The sequence below is a fragment of the Balaenoptera acutorostrata genome, chromosome 3, assembly GCF_949987535.1.
Source record: "Balaenoptera acutorostrata chromosome 3, mBalAcu1.1, whole genome shotgun sequence".
NCBI classification, from domain to species: Eukaryota; Metazoa; Chordata; class Mammalia; order Artiodactyla; family Balaenopteridae; genus Balaenoptera; species Balaenoptera acutorostrata.
This window is the reverse complement of record NC_080066.1, coordinates 75,067,662-75,085,659: the sequence shown is the minus strand read 5'-3', so window position 1 is coordinate 75,085,659 and position 17,998 is coordinate 75,067,662. Positions and strand designations below refer to the sequence as shown.

At 34.4% G+C, this 17,998-nt stretch overlaps 1 protein-coding gene across 4 annotated transcripts in view; it reads right to left on the bottom strand.

Moving 5' to 3' along the window:
- Nucleotides 1–17,998, bottom strand: part of VPS13C (vacuolar protein sorting 13 homolog C) — a 197,130-nt gene that overhangs the window by 172,140 nt on the left and 6,992 nt on the right. For all 4 annotated transcript variants that reach the window (XM_057542575.1, XM_057542576.1, XM_057542577.1 and 1 more), the window contains exons 2-3: nt 4,372–4,415; nt 1,846–1,888 (exon numbers count right to left, since the gene is read on the bottom strand). In XM_057542575.1, coding sequence (XP_057398558.1) covers nt 1,846–1,888; nt 4,372–4,415 — 87 coding nt within the window. The remainder of the gene's footprint in view (nt 1–1,845; nt 1,889–4,371; nt 4,416–17,998) is intronic.

The window sequence follows — 17,998 nt, the reverse complement described above, 5'->3', positions numbered from 1 at the left end:
TGTTGATTTTATAGTGAGTACCACCTATATTTATAATGGATAGTGTTTTATTTGTAGTTATCTCACCAACTCCTCAAAACTGATTTGATTGCCTTCTTGGTGAGCATGAGACTGAAAAAGTGGGAAATGCCCCTTTAACATACCAAAAAGAGATTACCTGTTCTCTAAACCTTTTCTTCTCTCCTTTTACCCTAACTCATTATCCTCCCATTCTTAATTATTCTGTATTCCACTGAAATTTAAGTTAGTTATGTTACTGCCTTCCTTTTATAGATCACAAAATTTTTTAAATTTTTAAGTAAAAGGAGTATCCACAAATATGTCTAGCTCTTAGAAAACCAAAACATCCTTGAGCCCACTTAGCCACACTAACTCTACAGGTTAGGTGTAATATTTTAACCTAACAGCAATTTAATAACTAATATAAATGCCTCATAAACCCAAAAACAGGGATAAGTAGAAAGAAAATAGGTTTTGCATCCTTACATGTAAAGGGTCTCTCATAACTCAGTGAGTAACCCTGAAGGAAGCCATTAAATTCTTAAAATACTTTAAAAGCAAAGAGAATAAACTCTGAACCATTAGAAAATCTCTTCCAAAATATAAATCTAGTTGTAATAATATAATGAATAACGTATTAAGTTCTTTAGTCAAAAATAACTCATCCAATACCCTGGCAATGACAATGCAATATTTTGTACTAATTTTAGATCTCTATAACTTCTTTGAGGACAAAGATATCATATGTAGCCTTGCTTCTCCCACAGCTATGTATCTCAAAGGTAAAAGAATGAATGAATGGCTATAACTTCACTCAAGGATTTCGATAAAGCATGTAGGGCTGCAACAATACTTCTAGAACATTGCTAAACATCACCACCTCACAAAGCACAAGGCTCTGTGTAACAGATGAACAAAAAATCTAACGCGAGCCCTAGGGATACTTTTGATCTAAGGGAAATTTTTTCAAGGAAAAAAAAAAGGAAAATTTATATTAAAATTTTTTAGTTGTTATAAAACGAACACATATATATGATATAATGTGGATTCACAGAAGTATTCAAGTAATTACTAAGAGATACTAGAACAGTAAAAGGCAAAGCCTCCCTTGAATACAAAATAATGAATGAAGAAGGAAAGTGACGTGGTGAAGTAGCAGGGTGATGGGGATGGAAGGAAGGATGGTGGCATAAGTGAAAATTCTAAAGTAAGGGTAAGTCATCTAGGGTTGTAATTTATATTTTTTAAAAAAGTAAAAACCAAGTAGTATGGACTAGTTGAAAGGACTTGATATATTAAACTTCCTATTAAAAAATTTCTCCAACAAAGATGTATGCTTAGTTATGGCTGATCTTAGTGTAAGAGCTTAGCTGCAAAGGAAGACTTTCTGCTTAACAAAACATATCCTCTATGCCACACTGCTGCACAATGTATCAAGTGAAATGGCTGAACAAAACATGAGGGAAATAAGCTACACTTAAATTCTCTTTACTAGAGTTTGCAAATTACACTACTTTGACATATGAAGAAAAATCACACAAAATTTGCATTTCGATTTTGAAAATGAAGATATTTTTGTGTGGTGGAACCAAGCCTGAAAAACATCATTGCAGTTCAAATGTCCTTCCACTTCAGAGGGTAATTTTCTAACCTTTTGTGAAAAACTTTGATGTATGTACTAGGTATAGTATACATTCGGCTCAGAACTCAGAAAGCTCTAATCAACATAAACCAAAAACCTCTCACATTTTTTTCAAGCTAAAAATGATGTTTGAGATTAAATAACAGGAACAATAAAAAACTAAAAGGACGAAGAAAAATTCAAATGAAGAGTGAAGTACTTACCAATTTGGCCAGCCCTGACTTTAAAAGGAACATCCAATTCACTCTTCAGAAGAAAGAAAAAAGATTGAAGAACATCTTAAATTATTAAGCCCCCACCCAAATCACCTTTCTATCATCATTTAAATACACAATCATCTCTAAGGAAAAACAAAATAAATTTTCTATATTTGAGTAACTCATAAAGGATATGTTTCTCAGCTGAAAAAAAAAGTTCTTATTAACTTACACTTGACTTTAAAGAAAGAATTCATAAGAGAAGCAAAATTATAAATAAGAACAACAGAAAAAGAGTTTGTAGCTAAAGAAAGTAATTGGGTAAACTGGTTAGGTGTTTTAATAAACCAAACCAAGCCAGATGGAAATTCCATGAATTTTTAAAGTAACAGATGGACACTGCTTATGTGAAATACTAAAAGGAAGGAAAAGGAAGATTCTTTTCACTTAAATAAGTTGAAAACAATAACTGAACAACAATCCTCTCTCAAGTAAAATATTCAGTAAATGAATAAACAAATCTTAAAAGGCAGATTCCCAACATATTATCTACCATATTAGCGTTTACTTTAGATAAGTTACTAACAGGTACCAATCAATAAGGATGAACTTTCACTTATCTAGATTCCAAATCACTGGAAAGTTCAAATAACTTTTTTATTCACAGAGTACTAACCAATAACTGATATTCACAATGTTCGCTTGAGTCTTTAAAATAATTAAAAATTCAACCAGTCAGAATAGCCTTTCTGTTAGGTGTACCTTATATGCTAATACTATGGAAATCTGGCAACTTAAATACATACTTTAGGTAAGAATTAACCAATCAATTAAAAATTAACTAAAAAATAAATAAATAAATAATTAACTAAAATAATCAATTTACCCACTCATCTGATTACTCAACTATTCTAAGTGAACAGAAACTGAAGAAAACATTAACAGATTTTGACAATAAACCTTTTTTTAGACCCAAACAAAAAATCCTCACTGGTAATGAGAGAGCAGCTCTACCCTCCAGGGGTTGGGCAGGGGAAGGGGACAAATAAATTCAAGGGTCTTCATATCATACAGGATACCAATGGAAAACTATACACTTCTATAAGTGTGGTCTCACACTCATTTTAATCTCCTGAAATAATTTTTCACACAAAATAAATGTAAAGAACCTATATCAAAGTAAAACCTCACCAAGCTGGATTAACTGGGGAAAGGAGGCTAGTTTGAATTAATGGAGAATATAAATTACAAAATAATTTATTAGATTTAATCATAACCAAAATTCAAATTAGGCTAACAGAGTTCAATCTGTCATCTAAGTATATTAGGTACCTATACCCTGCAACCACAATTCTATTTAGACTTATTATCTTCTAAAATATTTTCGTTAAGTAGAGTAAAAATAGCCTTTATTCCAATCTCTAGCAATAGAAACTTAAGTTCTAAAATTTTGGATAAAATTTTTTCAATTACAGCATCCTATATAAAGGGAGGGAAAGAAAATTTAAATATTTTGAGAGTCCACTACTTGCCAGGCTCTACTTTTTATTTTATTCAAGCCACAAAGGCACACAAATATCATACTGTTTTGTATTATTAACTTTGTTCTAAAGATGATTAAACTGATGCTCAAAGAAATTGAGTAACTTGCCAAAAGTCACACAGCTGGTCAAAGCCAGAGCTAACACTCAAACCCAGGTCGGCCAGAGTACAAGGTCCATGACCTTTCCACTATGCCAGTAACAAAATAAACTGTTACTTCTTGAGTTCTACTCCTAGATCTTCAACATCCAAAACTGGCTTCCATGAGACCAGTCATGGGAGAACTTTGTGTATAAGGCTCTCCTTAATTACACAGTTCATCATGTAGAAATTCAACCAGAGGTCAAAGCTAGGATTATAAAACATAATGTAGGTTAATTATAAATCTGACCTATTGATTAAAGAATAAACTCATTCTTAAGACATTTCATAAACTCAAATTAAGTCCAAGAGGCTAAAGACAAAGGGGGGTAGGGATCCTGGAAAATGGGGAGAGTTTTGTTTTTAGCTCAATAGTAAATGACCCAAATTACCGTCTAGAGCTAGATTCCAAAAAAATCTATTTTACCTCTTAACATTACCATAGTATTACAAGGCTGGACTACCAATATATTTCCAAAAAATACAATTATTTATTAGATACATTGTTTAAATAAAGCCCTTATTTACCTGAAAACTATTTAAAGATAACTCTGAAGAAAACTATTTCATTAAGACAAATATCTACTACAAAGCTATACAGTCAAATATATAAAAGGGAAAAACATTATTATTTTCCAAGAGATACTATTTCGATCATCAGGAAAAAAAATTTTTTCCTATATCTTTAATCTCAGATTTTCCTAGAGCAAACAGTTAAAAAAGTAATCCTTCTTTGTGCAACTCAATCACTTCATCTGGCACCTGGTACCAGATACCTAGTAACCAGGGTTTCCTTTAGCTTACTGAATTAACTGAGTAGTCAACATAGTTTAAAAAAAAAAAACTTACCAGAGCATTTTCTTTTATTTGTAGATTATCTAAAGCCACATTACCTTTAAAAAATAAAAGACAAAAATATGAAGTTAATACACCAAATAGTATACCCTGTCTTAATACAAAACCAAACACTATGACACTATGCTAAATGCTAAGAAGTGAGCAAAGAAAACTTCAAGAACTTAAGAAGCTACTGGCACAAAAGAGTTGCTACTTATAGACAAGAAGTATTAGTTGTAAATATTTTAGGTTAGCCCAATGCAAAACAAATTACAGAATAGTTAATCAGGCTAACACTTAATAAGAAGTTGAAACACACCACTGTAAAGCAATTATACTCCAATAAGATGTTAACCAAAAAAAAAGAAGTTGAAGACTTTCAGACTAAAAAACTTTAGAACAAAAGAAAGTATCCATCATTTTTAATGATTAAGCCAAAATCTCAAAAGAAGGAAGTAAAGAGGTGACTATTATAACAGATCAAATATCCTGTAACCCAGGATTCTTTCCTTAATCATGGTGTCAGTGAATATTTTCTACAAGACAACAGTGTTAATCTTTTAAAACTTCAAACATCCTACTTTCCCAGTAATTACTGTTTATGGTTCTAATATTCTTTCATTAGTCCAACTTTTTAAAAGTCTATTCAGATATTAAGTTATAAAAAACTAAAGCCACAATGACATGATTACATGACTCAAATTTTAAACACTGCACCTATATGTTGATACACAATATGTAAGTATTCTTGCTTACATAAAAACTTAAGCAAAAGAAAAAAGTTTTCATTTCACTTAAAGTCTCTAAAGATTACTAAAACTAAAGTTTCAACACTAAATACAAGTATAAATTATGCAGTTATGCATTTTCTTAATCACTCATGACACATTTATTTTTTAAGAAAATACTATGCTTCTTATAAACAGATAACAAACAACTACAAGACTAGATAGTAAAATAATCACAGCTGTTATTGCCATATAATAAAGTTCATTTCCTTTGTATAAGCATATTGTAAATTTCCTAAGATAAACTTAAAAACTTCAAAAGGAAAGTAAGAGGTAAGAAGCCTCACAAATGGGAAGAAAATACTATAACATAATAATAGGAACAAAGCATCTACAATATACTGCAGAGAAATTAAAACCTGAAGTAGGCAGTAACATCAGAGTCAAACAGATAGATTAAAAAGTTATTTTGGAGATAGCCACATCCACCACAGGGCAGACAGCAGAACCGAGAAGAACTACAATCCTGCAGCCTGTGGAAGGAAAACCACATTCACAGAAAGATAGACAAAATGAAAAGACAGAGGACTGTGTACCAGATGAAGGAACAAGATAAAACCCCAGAAAAACAACTAAATGAAGTGGAGATAGGCAACCTTCCAGGAAAAGAATTCAGAATAATGATAGTGAAGATGATCCAGAACCTCAGAAAAAGAATGAAGGCAAAGATCGAGAAGATACAAGAAATGTTTAACAAACACCCAGAAGAATTAAAGAACAAACGCCTAGAAGAATTAAAGAACAAACAGAGATAAACAATACAATAACTGAAATGAAAAATACACTAGAAGCAATCAACAGCAGAATAACTGAGGTAGAAGAACGGATAAGTGACCTAGAAGACAGAATGGTGGAATTCACTGCCACAGAAGAGAATGAAGAAAAAGAATGAAAAGAAATCAAGACAGCCTAAGAGACCTTTGGGACAACATTAAACACAGCAATATTCTCTTTATAGGGGTCCCAGATGGAGAAGAGAGAGAGAAAGGACCCGAGAAAATATTTGAAAAGATTATAGTCGAAAACTTCCCTAACATGGGAAAGGAAATAGCGACCCAAGTTCAGGAAGTGCAGAGAGTCCTAGGCAGGATAAACCCAAGGAGAAACATGCTGAGACACATATTAATCAAACTAACAAAAACTAAAAACAAAGAAAAATTATTAAAAGCAACAAGGGAAAAATGACAAATAACTTACAAGGGAACTCCCATAAGGTTAACAGCTGATTTCTCAGCAGAAACTCTACAAGCCAGAAGGGAATGGCACTATAAATTTAAAGTGATGAAAGATAAGAACCTACAACCAAGATTACTCTACCCAGCAAGGATCTCATTCAGATTCGACAGAGAAATCAAAAGCTTTACAAACAAGCAAAAGCTAAGAGAAATCAGCACCACCAAACCAGCTCTACAACAAATGCTAAAGGAACTTCTCTAAGTGGGAAACACAAGAGAAGAAAAGGACCTACAAAAACAAACCCAAAACAATTAAGAAAATGGCAACAGGAACATACATATCGATAATTACCTTAAATGTGAATAGGTTAAATGCTCCAACCAAAAGACACAGGCTGGCTGAATGGATACAAAAACAAGACCCATATATATGCTGTCTACAAGAGACCCACTTCAGACCTACAGACACATACAGACTGAAAGTGAGGGGATGGAAAAAGATTTTCCATGCCAATGGAAATCAAAAGAAAGCTGGAGTACCAATACTCATATCAGATAAAATAGACTTTAAAATAAAGAATGTTACAAGAGACAAGGAAGGACACTACATAATGATCAAGGGATCAATCCAAGAAGAAGATATAACAATTATTAATATATATGCACCCAACATAGGAGCACCTCAATACATAAGGCAACTGCTAACAGCTATAAAAGAGGAAGTCAACAGTAACATAATAACAGTGGGGGACTTTAACACCTCACTTACACCAATGGACAGATCACCCAGACAGAAAATTAATCAGGACACACGAGCCTTAAATGACACAATAGACCAGATAGACTTAACTGATATTTATAGGACATTCCATCCTAAAACAGCAGATTACACTTTCTTCTCAAGTGCACACGGAACATTCTCCAGGATAGATCACATCTTGGGTCACAAATCAAGCCTCGGTAAATTTAAGAAAACTGAAATCATATCAAACATCTTTTCCAACCACAACACTATGAGATTAAAAGTCAATTACAGCGGGAAAAAATGTAAAACACACAAATACATGGACGCTAAACAATACATTGCTAAATAACCATGAGATCACTGAAGAAATCAAAGAGGAAATCAAAAAAAACCTAGAGACAAATTACAATGAAAACACGACGATCCAAAACCTATGGGATGCAGCAAAAGAAGTTCTAAGAGGGAAGTTTATAGCAATACAATCCTACCTCAAGAAACAAGAAAAATCTCAAATAAACAATCTAATCTTACACCTAAAGGAACTAGAGAAAGAAGAATAATCAAAACCCGAAGTTAGCAGAAGGAAAGAAATCATAAAGATCAGAGCAGAAATAAATGAAACAGAAACAAAGAAAACAATAACAAAGATCAATAAAACTAAAAGCTGGTTCTTTAAGTAGATAAACAAAATTGACAAACCTTTTGTCAGACTCATCAAGAAAAAGAGGGAGAGGACTCAAATCAATAAAATTAGAAATGAAAAAGGAGAAGTTACAATGAACACCACAGAAATACAGTGTCATAAGAGACTACTACAAGCAACTCTATGCCAATAAAATGCACAACCTGGAAGAAATGGACAAATTCTTAGAAACATATAACTTTCCAAGACTGAACCAGGAAGAAATAGAAAATATGAACAGACCAATCACAAGTAATGAAATTGAAACTGTGATTAAAAATCTTCCAACAAACAAAAGTCCAGGACCAGATGGCTTCACAGGTGAATTCTATCAAACATTTAGAGAAGAGCTAACCCCCATCTTTCTCAAACTCTTCCAAAAACTTGCAGAAGAAGGAACACTCCCAAACTCATTCTACGAGGTCACCATCACCCTGATACCAAAACCAGACAAAGATACTACAAAAAAAGAAAACTACAGACCAATATCACTGATCAATATAGATGCAAAATTCTCAACAAAATACTAGCAAACAGAATAAAACAACACATTTAAAGGATCAGAGACCAGGATCCAGTGGGATTTATCCCAGGGATGCAAGGATTCTTCAATATACGCAAATCAATCAATGCGATACACCATATTAACAAATTGAAGAATAAAAACCATATGATCATCTCAATAGATGCAGAAAAAGCTTTTGACAAAATTCAACACCCATTTATGATAAAAACTCTCCAGAAAGTGGGCACAGAGGGAACCTACCTCAACATAATAAAGGCCATATATGACAAGCCCACAGCAAACATCATTCTCAATGGTAAAAAACTGAAAGCATTTCCTCTAAGATCAGGAACAAGACAAGGATGTCCACTCTCGCCACTATTATTCAACATAGTTTTGGAAGCCCTAGCCACGGCAATCAGAGAAGAAAAACAAATAAAAGGAATCCAAATCAGAAAAGAAGAAGTAAAACCATCACTGTTTGCAGATGACATGATACTATACATAGAGAATCCTAAAGATGCCACCAGAAAACTACTAGAGCTAATCAATGAATTTGGTGAAGTGGTAGGATACAAAATTAATGCACAGAAATCTCTTGCATTCCTATACACTAACAACAAAATATCGGAAAGAGAAATTAAGGAAACAATCCCATTCACCATTGCAACCAAAAGAATAAAATACCTAGGAATAAACCTACCTAAGGAGGTAAAAGACCTATACTCAGAAAACTAAGACACTGATGAAAAAAATCAAAGATGACACAAACAGATAGAGATATATACCATATTCTTGGATTGGAAGAATCAATACTGTGAAAATGACTATATGACCCAAAGCAATCTACAGATTCAATGCAATCCCTATCAAATTACCAATGGCATTTTTTACAGAACTAGAACAAAAAATCTTAAATTTGTATGGAGACACAAAAGACCCCGAATAGCCAAAGCAATCTTGAGGGGAAAAAAACAGAGCTGGAGGCCTCAGACTCCCTGACTTCATACTATACTACAAAGCTACAGTAATCAAGACAATATAGTACTGGCACAAAAACAGAACTATAGATCAATGGAACAGGATAAAAAGCCTGAAGATAATCTCACACACCTATGGTCAACTAATCTATGACAAAGGAGGCAAGGATATACAATGGAGAAAAGACAGTCTCTTCAATAAGTGGTGCTGGGAAAACTGGACAGCTAATGTAAATGAATGAAATTAGAACACTCCCTAACATCATACACAAAAATAAATTCAAAATGGATTACAGACCTAAATGTAAGACTGGACACTATAAAACCCTTAGAGGAAAACATAGGAAGAACACTCTTTGACATAAATCACAGCAACATCTTTTTTGATCCACCTCCTAGAGTAATGGAAATAAAAATAAACAAATGGGACCTAATGAAACTTTAAAGCTTTTTCACAGCAAAGCAAACTACAAACAACACAAAAAGCAACCCTCAGAATGGGAAAAAATATTTGCAAACGAATCGACAATGGACTAATCTCCAAAATATATACACAGCTCATGCAGCTCAATACTAAAAAACAAACAACCCAATCAAAAAATGGGCAGAAGACCTAAACAGACATTTCTCCAAAGAAGACATACAGATGGCCAAGAGGCACATGAAAAGCTGCTCAACATCACTAATTATTAGAGAAACGCAAATCAAAACTACAATGAGGTATCACCTCACACGGTCAGAATGGCCATCATCAAAAAGTCTACAAACAACAAATGCTGGAGAGGCTGTTGAAAAAAGGGAACCCTTTTATCCCGTTGGTGGGAATGTAAATTGATACAGCCACTATGGAGAACAGTATGGAGGTTCCTTTAAAAACTAGAAACAGAGCTACCATATGGTCCAGCGATCCCCCTCCTGGGCATATACCAGGGAAAACCATAATTCAAAAGGATACATGCACCCCAATGTTCATTGCAGCACTATTTTCAATAGCCAGGACATGGAAGCAACCTAAATGCCCATCAACAGATGAATGGATAAAGAAGATGTTGTACATATATACAATGGAATATTACTCAGCCATAAAAAGGAATGAAACTGGGTCATTTGTTGAGACGTGGATGGATCTAGAGACTGTCATACAGAGTGAAGTGACTCAGAAAGAGGAAAACAAATATCGTATATTAACACATATATGTGGAATCTAGAAAAATTGTACAGATGAACCGGTTTACAAGACAGAAATAGAGACACAGATGTAGAGAACAAACGTACGGACACCAAGGAGGGAAAGCAGTGGGGGGCGGTGGTGGTGGGAGGAACTGGGAGATTGGGATTGACATATATACACTAATATGTATAAAATAGATAACTAATCAGAATCTGCGGTATAAAAAAATAAATTAAATAACTTAAAAAAAAAAGAAGTAAAAATAAAAACCAATTCAACAACACCAACAACAAGTTACTCTGGGGGCAGAATTGACAAGATGTCATCACTGACCAAATACAGGGATAATACAGTAGTCATGGAAAACTGACATGGTTGAGAATTGGGAAAAAATCCTTAAAAAGCATTATATGTATAAAAATTATATAAAGTGGAAAAATATTCCTGGGTTTAATTCTGTCAGACGGCGAATTACAAAAAATTACAATTGGGAATTCTACTCAGGCCTAAAGAATTGATCTGCACATAAGCGAGCGCATATTTGAAGGAATCCAAACCAATTTAACACGATCTAAGACCATACGGAGACTTGTAAACTTGCTCATGAATTTTGATTGTCCTACCCATTAATTTTCAACTAGTGGGTCAAGGGTCACCAGGAGTGCTCACAAGTAACCTGCAGTAGATATGAAGCATTTTCTAATAATTATTAAGGCACTAACATAAGTACCCTCATAAAAAGCACACTTTCTACTGCAGTGACATTCTCGTTCTTTAATGAAGTAATAGATGGTATTTAACATGTGAAATACTGAAAACTACCAATATGGCTAACAGAGCTAAACAAGTATATTTAGAAAGGCAGATAAAAAACGGTAATGGCGATTATTGCTAGGAGGTAGAATTAAGAATTTTTTATTAATGTTCAGTATTTTCTAGTTTTTACAATAAACAGGTATTACTTTCATGTTAAAAACTATTATACAAATTGTAATATGAAATGGGGAAACAAAACAAGGTAAATTCTAATGTCAATATGACCTCAATATGTTTTATATAAATTCTTCCTATATTTACTATTTACCTTCTCTACAGACACATAAAAAAATCTATTTCTACTACTTAAAAGTCCAGCAAACAAATGCATACTTCCTCTCTGAAAAATGTGAATGTTATCTAACAAACAGTAAATATAACAATGAAATAAGAATGATACAGTCTATGAATTATTTGCACTGAAGGAAGAGCCACTAGTCCTAACACAAAGAAAAGGGGAGGAACAGCAGTGTATTTCTGATTAACACCAAGGTAAAAGTGCATTCATTCATTCAACCAGTAGATGCGTGCCTTATTTAAGTAAGGCACTGGGCTAGGAAGTACTCTTCCACTAAAATGCATGCTTTTCTGAAGATACAGAAAGCAGACTCCCTCCTAAATATCAACCATCTTATATTTAACTCAATACTAGGGAAAAAGTTAAGATTTAGCTTTCCATTTCCATTCAAGATAACATAATTCTATACACATGCAAATAACTTTAACAACTATAATCAGATCACCCTGGGCTAAGAACACACAGAGGCCATAGGAAGTTCCTGAAAACCTAGAGGAAGGGTAAATATGTGTCTAATATTTTAACAATAACCAAAAAAAAAAAAAAAAAAAAAGGCGAGGGGAGAATGACTAATAATTGGAGATGGAAAGACTTAACTCTGCCAGCAAGGAAGGCACTAAAGCCAATCCCACAATCAAGTGTCCCTAATCCCATGAATTTCTAAAGAAACCAAGGTGAGAGACAAGTAGAGAAGTCCTGTGAAATGATTTCCTTCTACGATGGACTGGCCAGTCTAAAGGATGACAGCAAGCAATGAGTGTAGTCTGGCTTCAGAAGACAAAGTTTCTGATTTTTAACCCTGTATGATACTCATAAATAAACAGAAACATTTTGGATGAGCATACATGACTAGAGTCACATATACAGTTTCAAAGCTAATCTTGAAGGATATTTTAACAAGTATCTTAAAAAAGTAAATCCTGGATCAAAATTTATCTAATAATCTTTACAAATGAACCAGAAGAGGGGAATGAAAGTAAATCCATTAAATTAGCAAATAAAACCAAGGCAAGCAGAGTTGGAGCCATCTCAGAAAAGTTCAATAGAAAAAGAAATGGTTGCTAAATTACAGAAAATAACAAGGTTAGCATATTTATGAATAAGGATCAAATGGTACTGGCATAATTTGGAACAAGCCCACCTCAGTCCAAGAATGGCTTTTAAAACACAAAATGCAATGCAAGAAATATAGTGCTGATGTTAAATACCTCCAGTCAGAAATAACCTATCTGAACTTTCACAGAAGTTTCACTACACCTTTCTTACGGCACTTAACACTTAACTATTTAAATCCCCAACCTGGTCATAAACTCCGTATTGATTCTCCTCATAGTAGGTACTCAATAAGTCTTGACTCAATTAATTAGAATGCATATTGTACTGAAATAGGAACGACTACAATATGAACATAAACCTTTCTACTTTAGAAAACACTTTCAGAGCTATTACACTACTTGATCCTCACAACCTCCTGGTGAAGGAGGCAGGACACAGAAAGAAACTGGGGCTTAGAGAGCTTAAGTGACTGGCCTAGGAATACTATGTCAATGTAGTAAATGGTTATCCTGATGCAAGATTATGCATTTTCTGTTAACTAATTCTGGACGCTTTTCTTCGAGTGCTGCTTTCAGTTGGTCTTATTGGGAGCAGTACTTGTTGAAATTAATCGTTTGGTTTTCCGGAAGGAGCTCATAATAGAGGACTTCTTCCAATCCCGCCATTACACAACATCACCTTCCTTGGACAAAGACCAGCCTTTGGTGTGGTTGGTGGTGGTTCATTTCGCTTGCCCCACGATCTCTTCAGTTCCATATTACTATACAGTATCCACTTTTCATCGCCCGTCACAATTTGTTTTAAAAACGGAACGTTTTCATTGCGTTTCAGTAGAGAATCGCACGCGGAAATATGGTCAAGAAGGTTTTTTTCACTTAACTTAGGTGGAACCCAAATATCAAAGCGATTCACATAACCAAGCTGGTGTAAATGATTTTCAACGCTTAATTTGGATATTTTGAGTATGTTGGCTATCTCCTGTGCAGTATAATGTTGGATGTTCCCAATTATTGTTTCCATTTGATCGCTATCAACTATGGAGCATTGTCCAGGGAGAAATCTCCAGAACGAAACTTCGCACACCACTTTTGACACATTCGATCAGTCACAGCACCTTCTCCATACACCGCACAACTTTTTGTGCATTTCAGTTTCATTTTTACCTTTCTTGAAATAATAAAGCATAATATGCCGAAAATGCTGCTTTTTTTCTTCCATCTTCAATATTAAAACGGCTACACAAAAATTCACCAATTTTGAAAACTCTTTTTTTAAATGCATGCTGATATGAGAGCTGTCACATCTAATCTAACAAAATTTTTTCAAATGAAGTTAAAGAACTAAGTGCTACTAGAGCCATCTTACAGAAAAAAACGAACAAACCTTTTGGCTCACTCAATATTAAACCCAAATTAACCCACCTAGACTCATTTTAATAGCAGTTCACAGTAACTGTATCTTGGGAGGGGAAGCTAAGGGAAGGAGAAGAAACAACTGACTCTCACTCTTCCATTTCCCTATTGAAACAGGAAGTTTTGGCACAGAAAGGTGGAAAGCTGCCATGTCACCACTGAACTTTCTCCTTTTGAAGTACATTTCAGGGCTTTCATAAGAGTAGTATGGCAGAGCCTCCTAGCAGAATGGTTACCCAAGTACCACCTTCCAGCTCTATTTGTAGAAAAGAGGTGAAGTTTTAATTTATGATACTATTCAAATATGTGGAAAGTTGTTTTCAATAAAATTTTAAAGTGTTGTTTTAAATAATGATAACTAAGCCTAAGTACATTATAATATTGAACTTTTTGTTGTTCACTTTACATACTATAGGACAAGCTAATAAGAAATGTGGCTTTCACTACACCAAGTGTTGGCTGGGAGGAAAGGAATAAAAAAAAATTCCTCAATAAAAAAAAAAATTTAGATACTGCTATGTTTTATGGATCAAGGTAAAAAGAAGCAAAGAGGTCTGTTTTTTCTTGCATTCTCAAGCTGCCCTTCGACTATCTGTTAAGACTATATATATAGATTTGGATTAGCAAATAATCAGCATGAGGCTGAAACTTTCTCTTGTCGTATTTCATGACTGTGGCTCTCTGCTCACTGGTACCGAGTGAAGAACAGAAAGGAAAGAAACATGATCTGACTACCATTTCTCACCATGAATGCAGAGCAAGTGGCAGTACAACTTAATGAAGGAGCTCACGCTGCTCTGGTCTTATTCAAGTCACACAAGTTCAAAGCGAGAAGAAATGACCTCGCCTCACCTTCTCATTTACAGATAAGAAGCTAGTGGTCACTGGTCAGTGACTGCCAAAAGCCAATGAACCAGGCAGTACTGGATATGTAATTAGATCCCAGGTTTCCTCCTTCCTTATCCTGCTGCTCCAACAACATCTGGCAGCTGATGGAAAAGTGTCAGGGGTGGAGTGTAGGAAAATAGGGTAATCAGCATGGGCTCAGCCTGGTTTGCAGAGCTACAAGCTCTGAAGGCACTCCACCTGGCTCCTAATCCTACTGGTGGCCAGCAGGTCACCACAGGCAACTCTTGCATCCAACACATCACAGCCTCTATGTATATTCTACCTGTCAAATGGAAGTGAGAGCAGAATTCTGAACAGACATCTTCTGATGACTTTTCACAGTAAATGACTTCGAAAAATCAAACTGACAAAGGTTCTACACTGCAACATTCCTACTTAAACTAAATTGCAAAAGATCTGGTGTTTCAACATACCTTTTCAAATATATGTTACTCTTAAAACAATTAAATCCTGGACACTCCAAAAATAGCTAAGAGCTGCGCAATTTATCTCCTGGTACCAGTCTGTGGGGAACAAAAATCTAGATAAACCTTGTGACCTGCATAGGCAGCAACATGCCCACCAGGCATTTTTCTGAACCTCTGAAAATCTGACTGACAAAATAACTGGCAGATAGTATAAGTACTGTAAGTGTAAACTCATATGCAAATAGTTTTTTTTTCTTTAAAGAACAATTTTTGGAAAGTAAGATATTTTTAGATATGTGGTGTTTAGACACGTGGTGTTAACTCTACACAAAATTATCACACTGCAGAATGTGAAAACCCTGGAAGAAATATACTTATGAAAATAAAGGCATACCTCATTTTACTGCACTTCACTTTACTGAGCTTCACAGGTACTGTATTTTACAAATTAAAGGTTTGTGGCAACCCTGTCAAGCAAGTCTACTGGCGCCATTTTTCCAACAGCATTTGCTCACTTCATGTCTCTGTGTCACATTTTGGTAATTCTTGCAATATTTCAAACTTTTTCATTATTATTATATTTGTTATGGTGATCAGTGATCTTTGATGTTCCTATTGCAAAAAGATCACGACTCATCAAAGCCTCAGATGATGGTTAGCATTTTTTAGCAATAAAGTATTTTTTAATTAGGTATGTACATATTTTTAGACATAATGCTCTTGTACACTAAAGAAACTATAGTACAGTATAAACATTAACTTTAATATGCACTAGAAAACCAGAAAATTCATGTGACTTGCTTTATTTTGATATTCACTTTATTGCAGTGGTCTGGAACCAAACCCACAATATCTCCAAGGTATGCTTGTAAAATAAAACAAGCAGGCTGGTTTCCATCACTTGGCTAGGTTTGTGTATCATCACTATTACTGTCAGTATTAACAATTTAACAATTATAATTACAAAGGATTTTCACATGACTTATCTTACAAACACAGAGTGTTATTTCCCCATTTTAAAACGGGGATAAGGAAACTGAGGCTTAAAGAATTAAAATTTTTCTCCCATGTCCCACAGCTAGTAAATAATTTTTCATTTTTCTACAACAGCAAGAATTTTTAAAAAATCATTATGCTTAAATCACTTTTAAAAATACATAGGAGTTGCTTGGCATTAAAAAATCTTTAAGGTAGTCTACCTGAAAAAGAATTCAGAATAATGATAGTAAGGATGATCCAAAATCTTGGAAATAGAATAGACAAAATGCAAGAAACATTTAACAAGGATGTAGAAGAACTAAAGAGGAACCAAGCAATGATGAAAAACACAATAAATGAAATTAAAAATACTCTAGATGGGATCAATAGTAGAATAACTGAGGCAGAAGAAAGGATAAGTGACCTGGAAGATAAAATGGTGGAAATAACTACTACAGAGCAGGATAAAGAAAAAAGAATGAAAAGAACTGAGGACAGTCTCAGGGACCTCTGGGACAACATTAAACGCGCCAACATTCGAATTATAGGGGTACCAGAAGAAGAAGAGAAAAAGAAAGGGACTGAGAAAATTTTTGAAGAGATTATAGTTGAAAACTTCCCTAATATGGGAAAGGAAATAGTTAATCAAGTCCTGGAAGCACAGAGAGTCCCATACAGGATAAACCCAAGGAGGAACACGCCAAGACACATATTAATCAAACTGTCAAAAATTAAATATAAGGAAAACATATTAAAGGCAGCAAGGGAAAAAAAACAAATAACACACAAGGGAATCCCCATAAGGTTAACAGCTGATCTATCAGCAGAAACTCTGCAAGCCAGAAGGGAGTGGCAGGATATACTTAAAGTGATGAAGGAGAAAAACCTACAACCAAGATTACTCTACCCAGCAAGGATCTCATTCAGATTCGATGGAGAAATTAAAACCTTTACAGACAAGCAAAAGCTGAGAGAGTTCAGCACCACCAAACCAGCTTTACAACAAATGCTAAAGGAAATTCTCTAGGCAAGAAACACAAGAGAAGAAAAACACCTACAATAACAAACCCAATACATTTAAGAAAATGGGAACAGGAACATACATATTGATAATTACCTTGAATGTAAATGGATTAAATGCTCCCACCAAAAGACACAGGCTGGCTGAATGGATACAAAAACAAGACCCATATATATGCTGTCTACAAGAGACCCACTTCAGACCTAGAGACACATACAGACTGAAAGTGAGGGGATGGAAAAAGATATTCCATGCAAATGGAAATCAAAAGAAAGCTGGAGTAGCAATGCTCATATCAGACAAAATAGACTTTAAAATAAAGACTATTACAAGAGACAAAGAAGGACACTATATAATGATCAAGGGATCGATCCAAGAGGAAGGTATAACAATTGTAAATATTTATGCACCCAACATAGGAGCACCTCAATACATAAGGCAAATACTAACAGCCATAAAAGGGGAAATTGACAGCAACACAATCATAGTAGGGGACTTTAACACCCCACTTTCACCAATGGACAGATCATCCAAAATGAAAATAAATAAGGAAACACAAGCTTTAAATGATACATTAAACAATATGGACTTAATTGATATTTATAGGACATTCCACCCAAAAACAACAGAATACACATTTTTCTCAAGTGCTCATGGAACATTCTCCAGGATAGATCATATCTTGGGTCACAAATC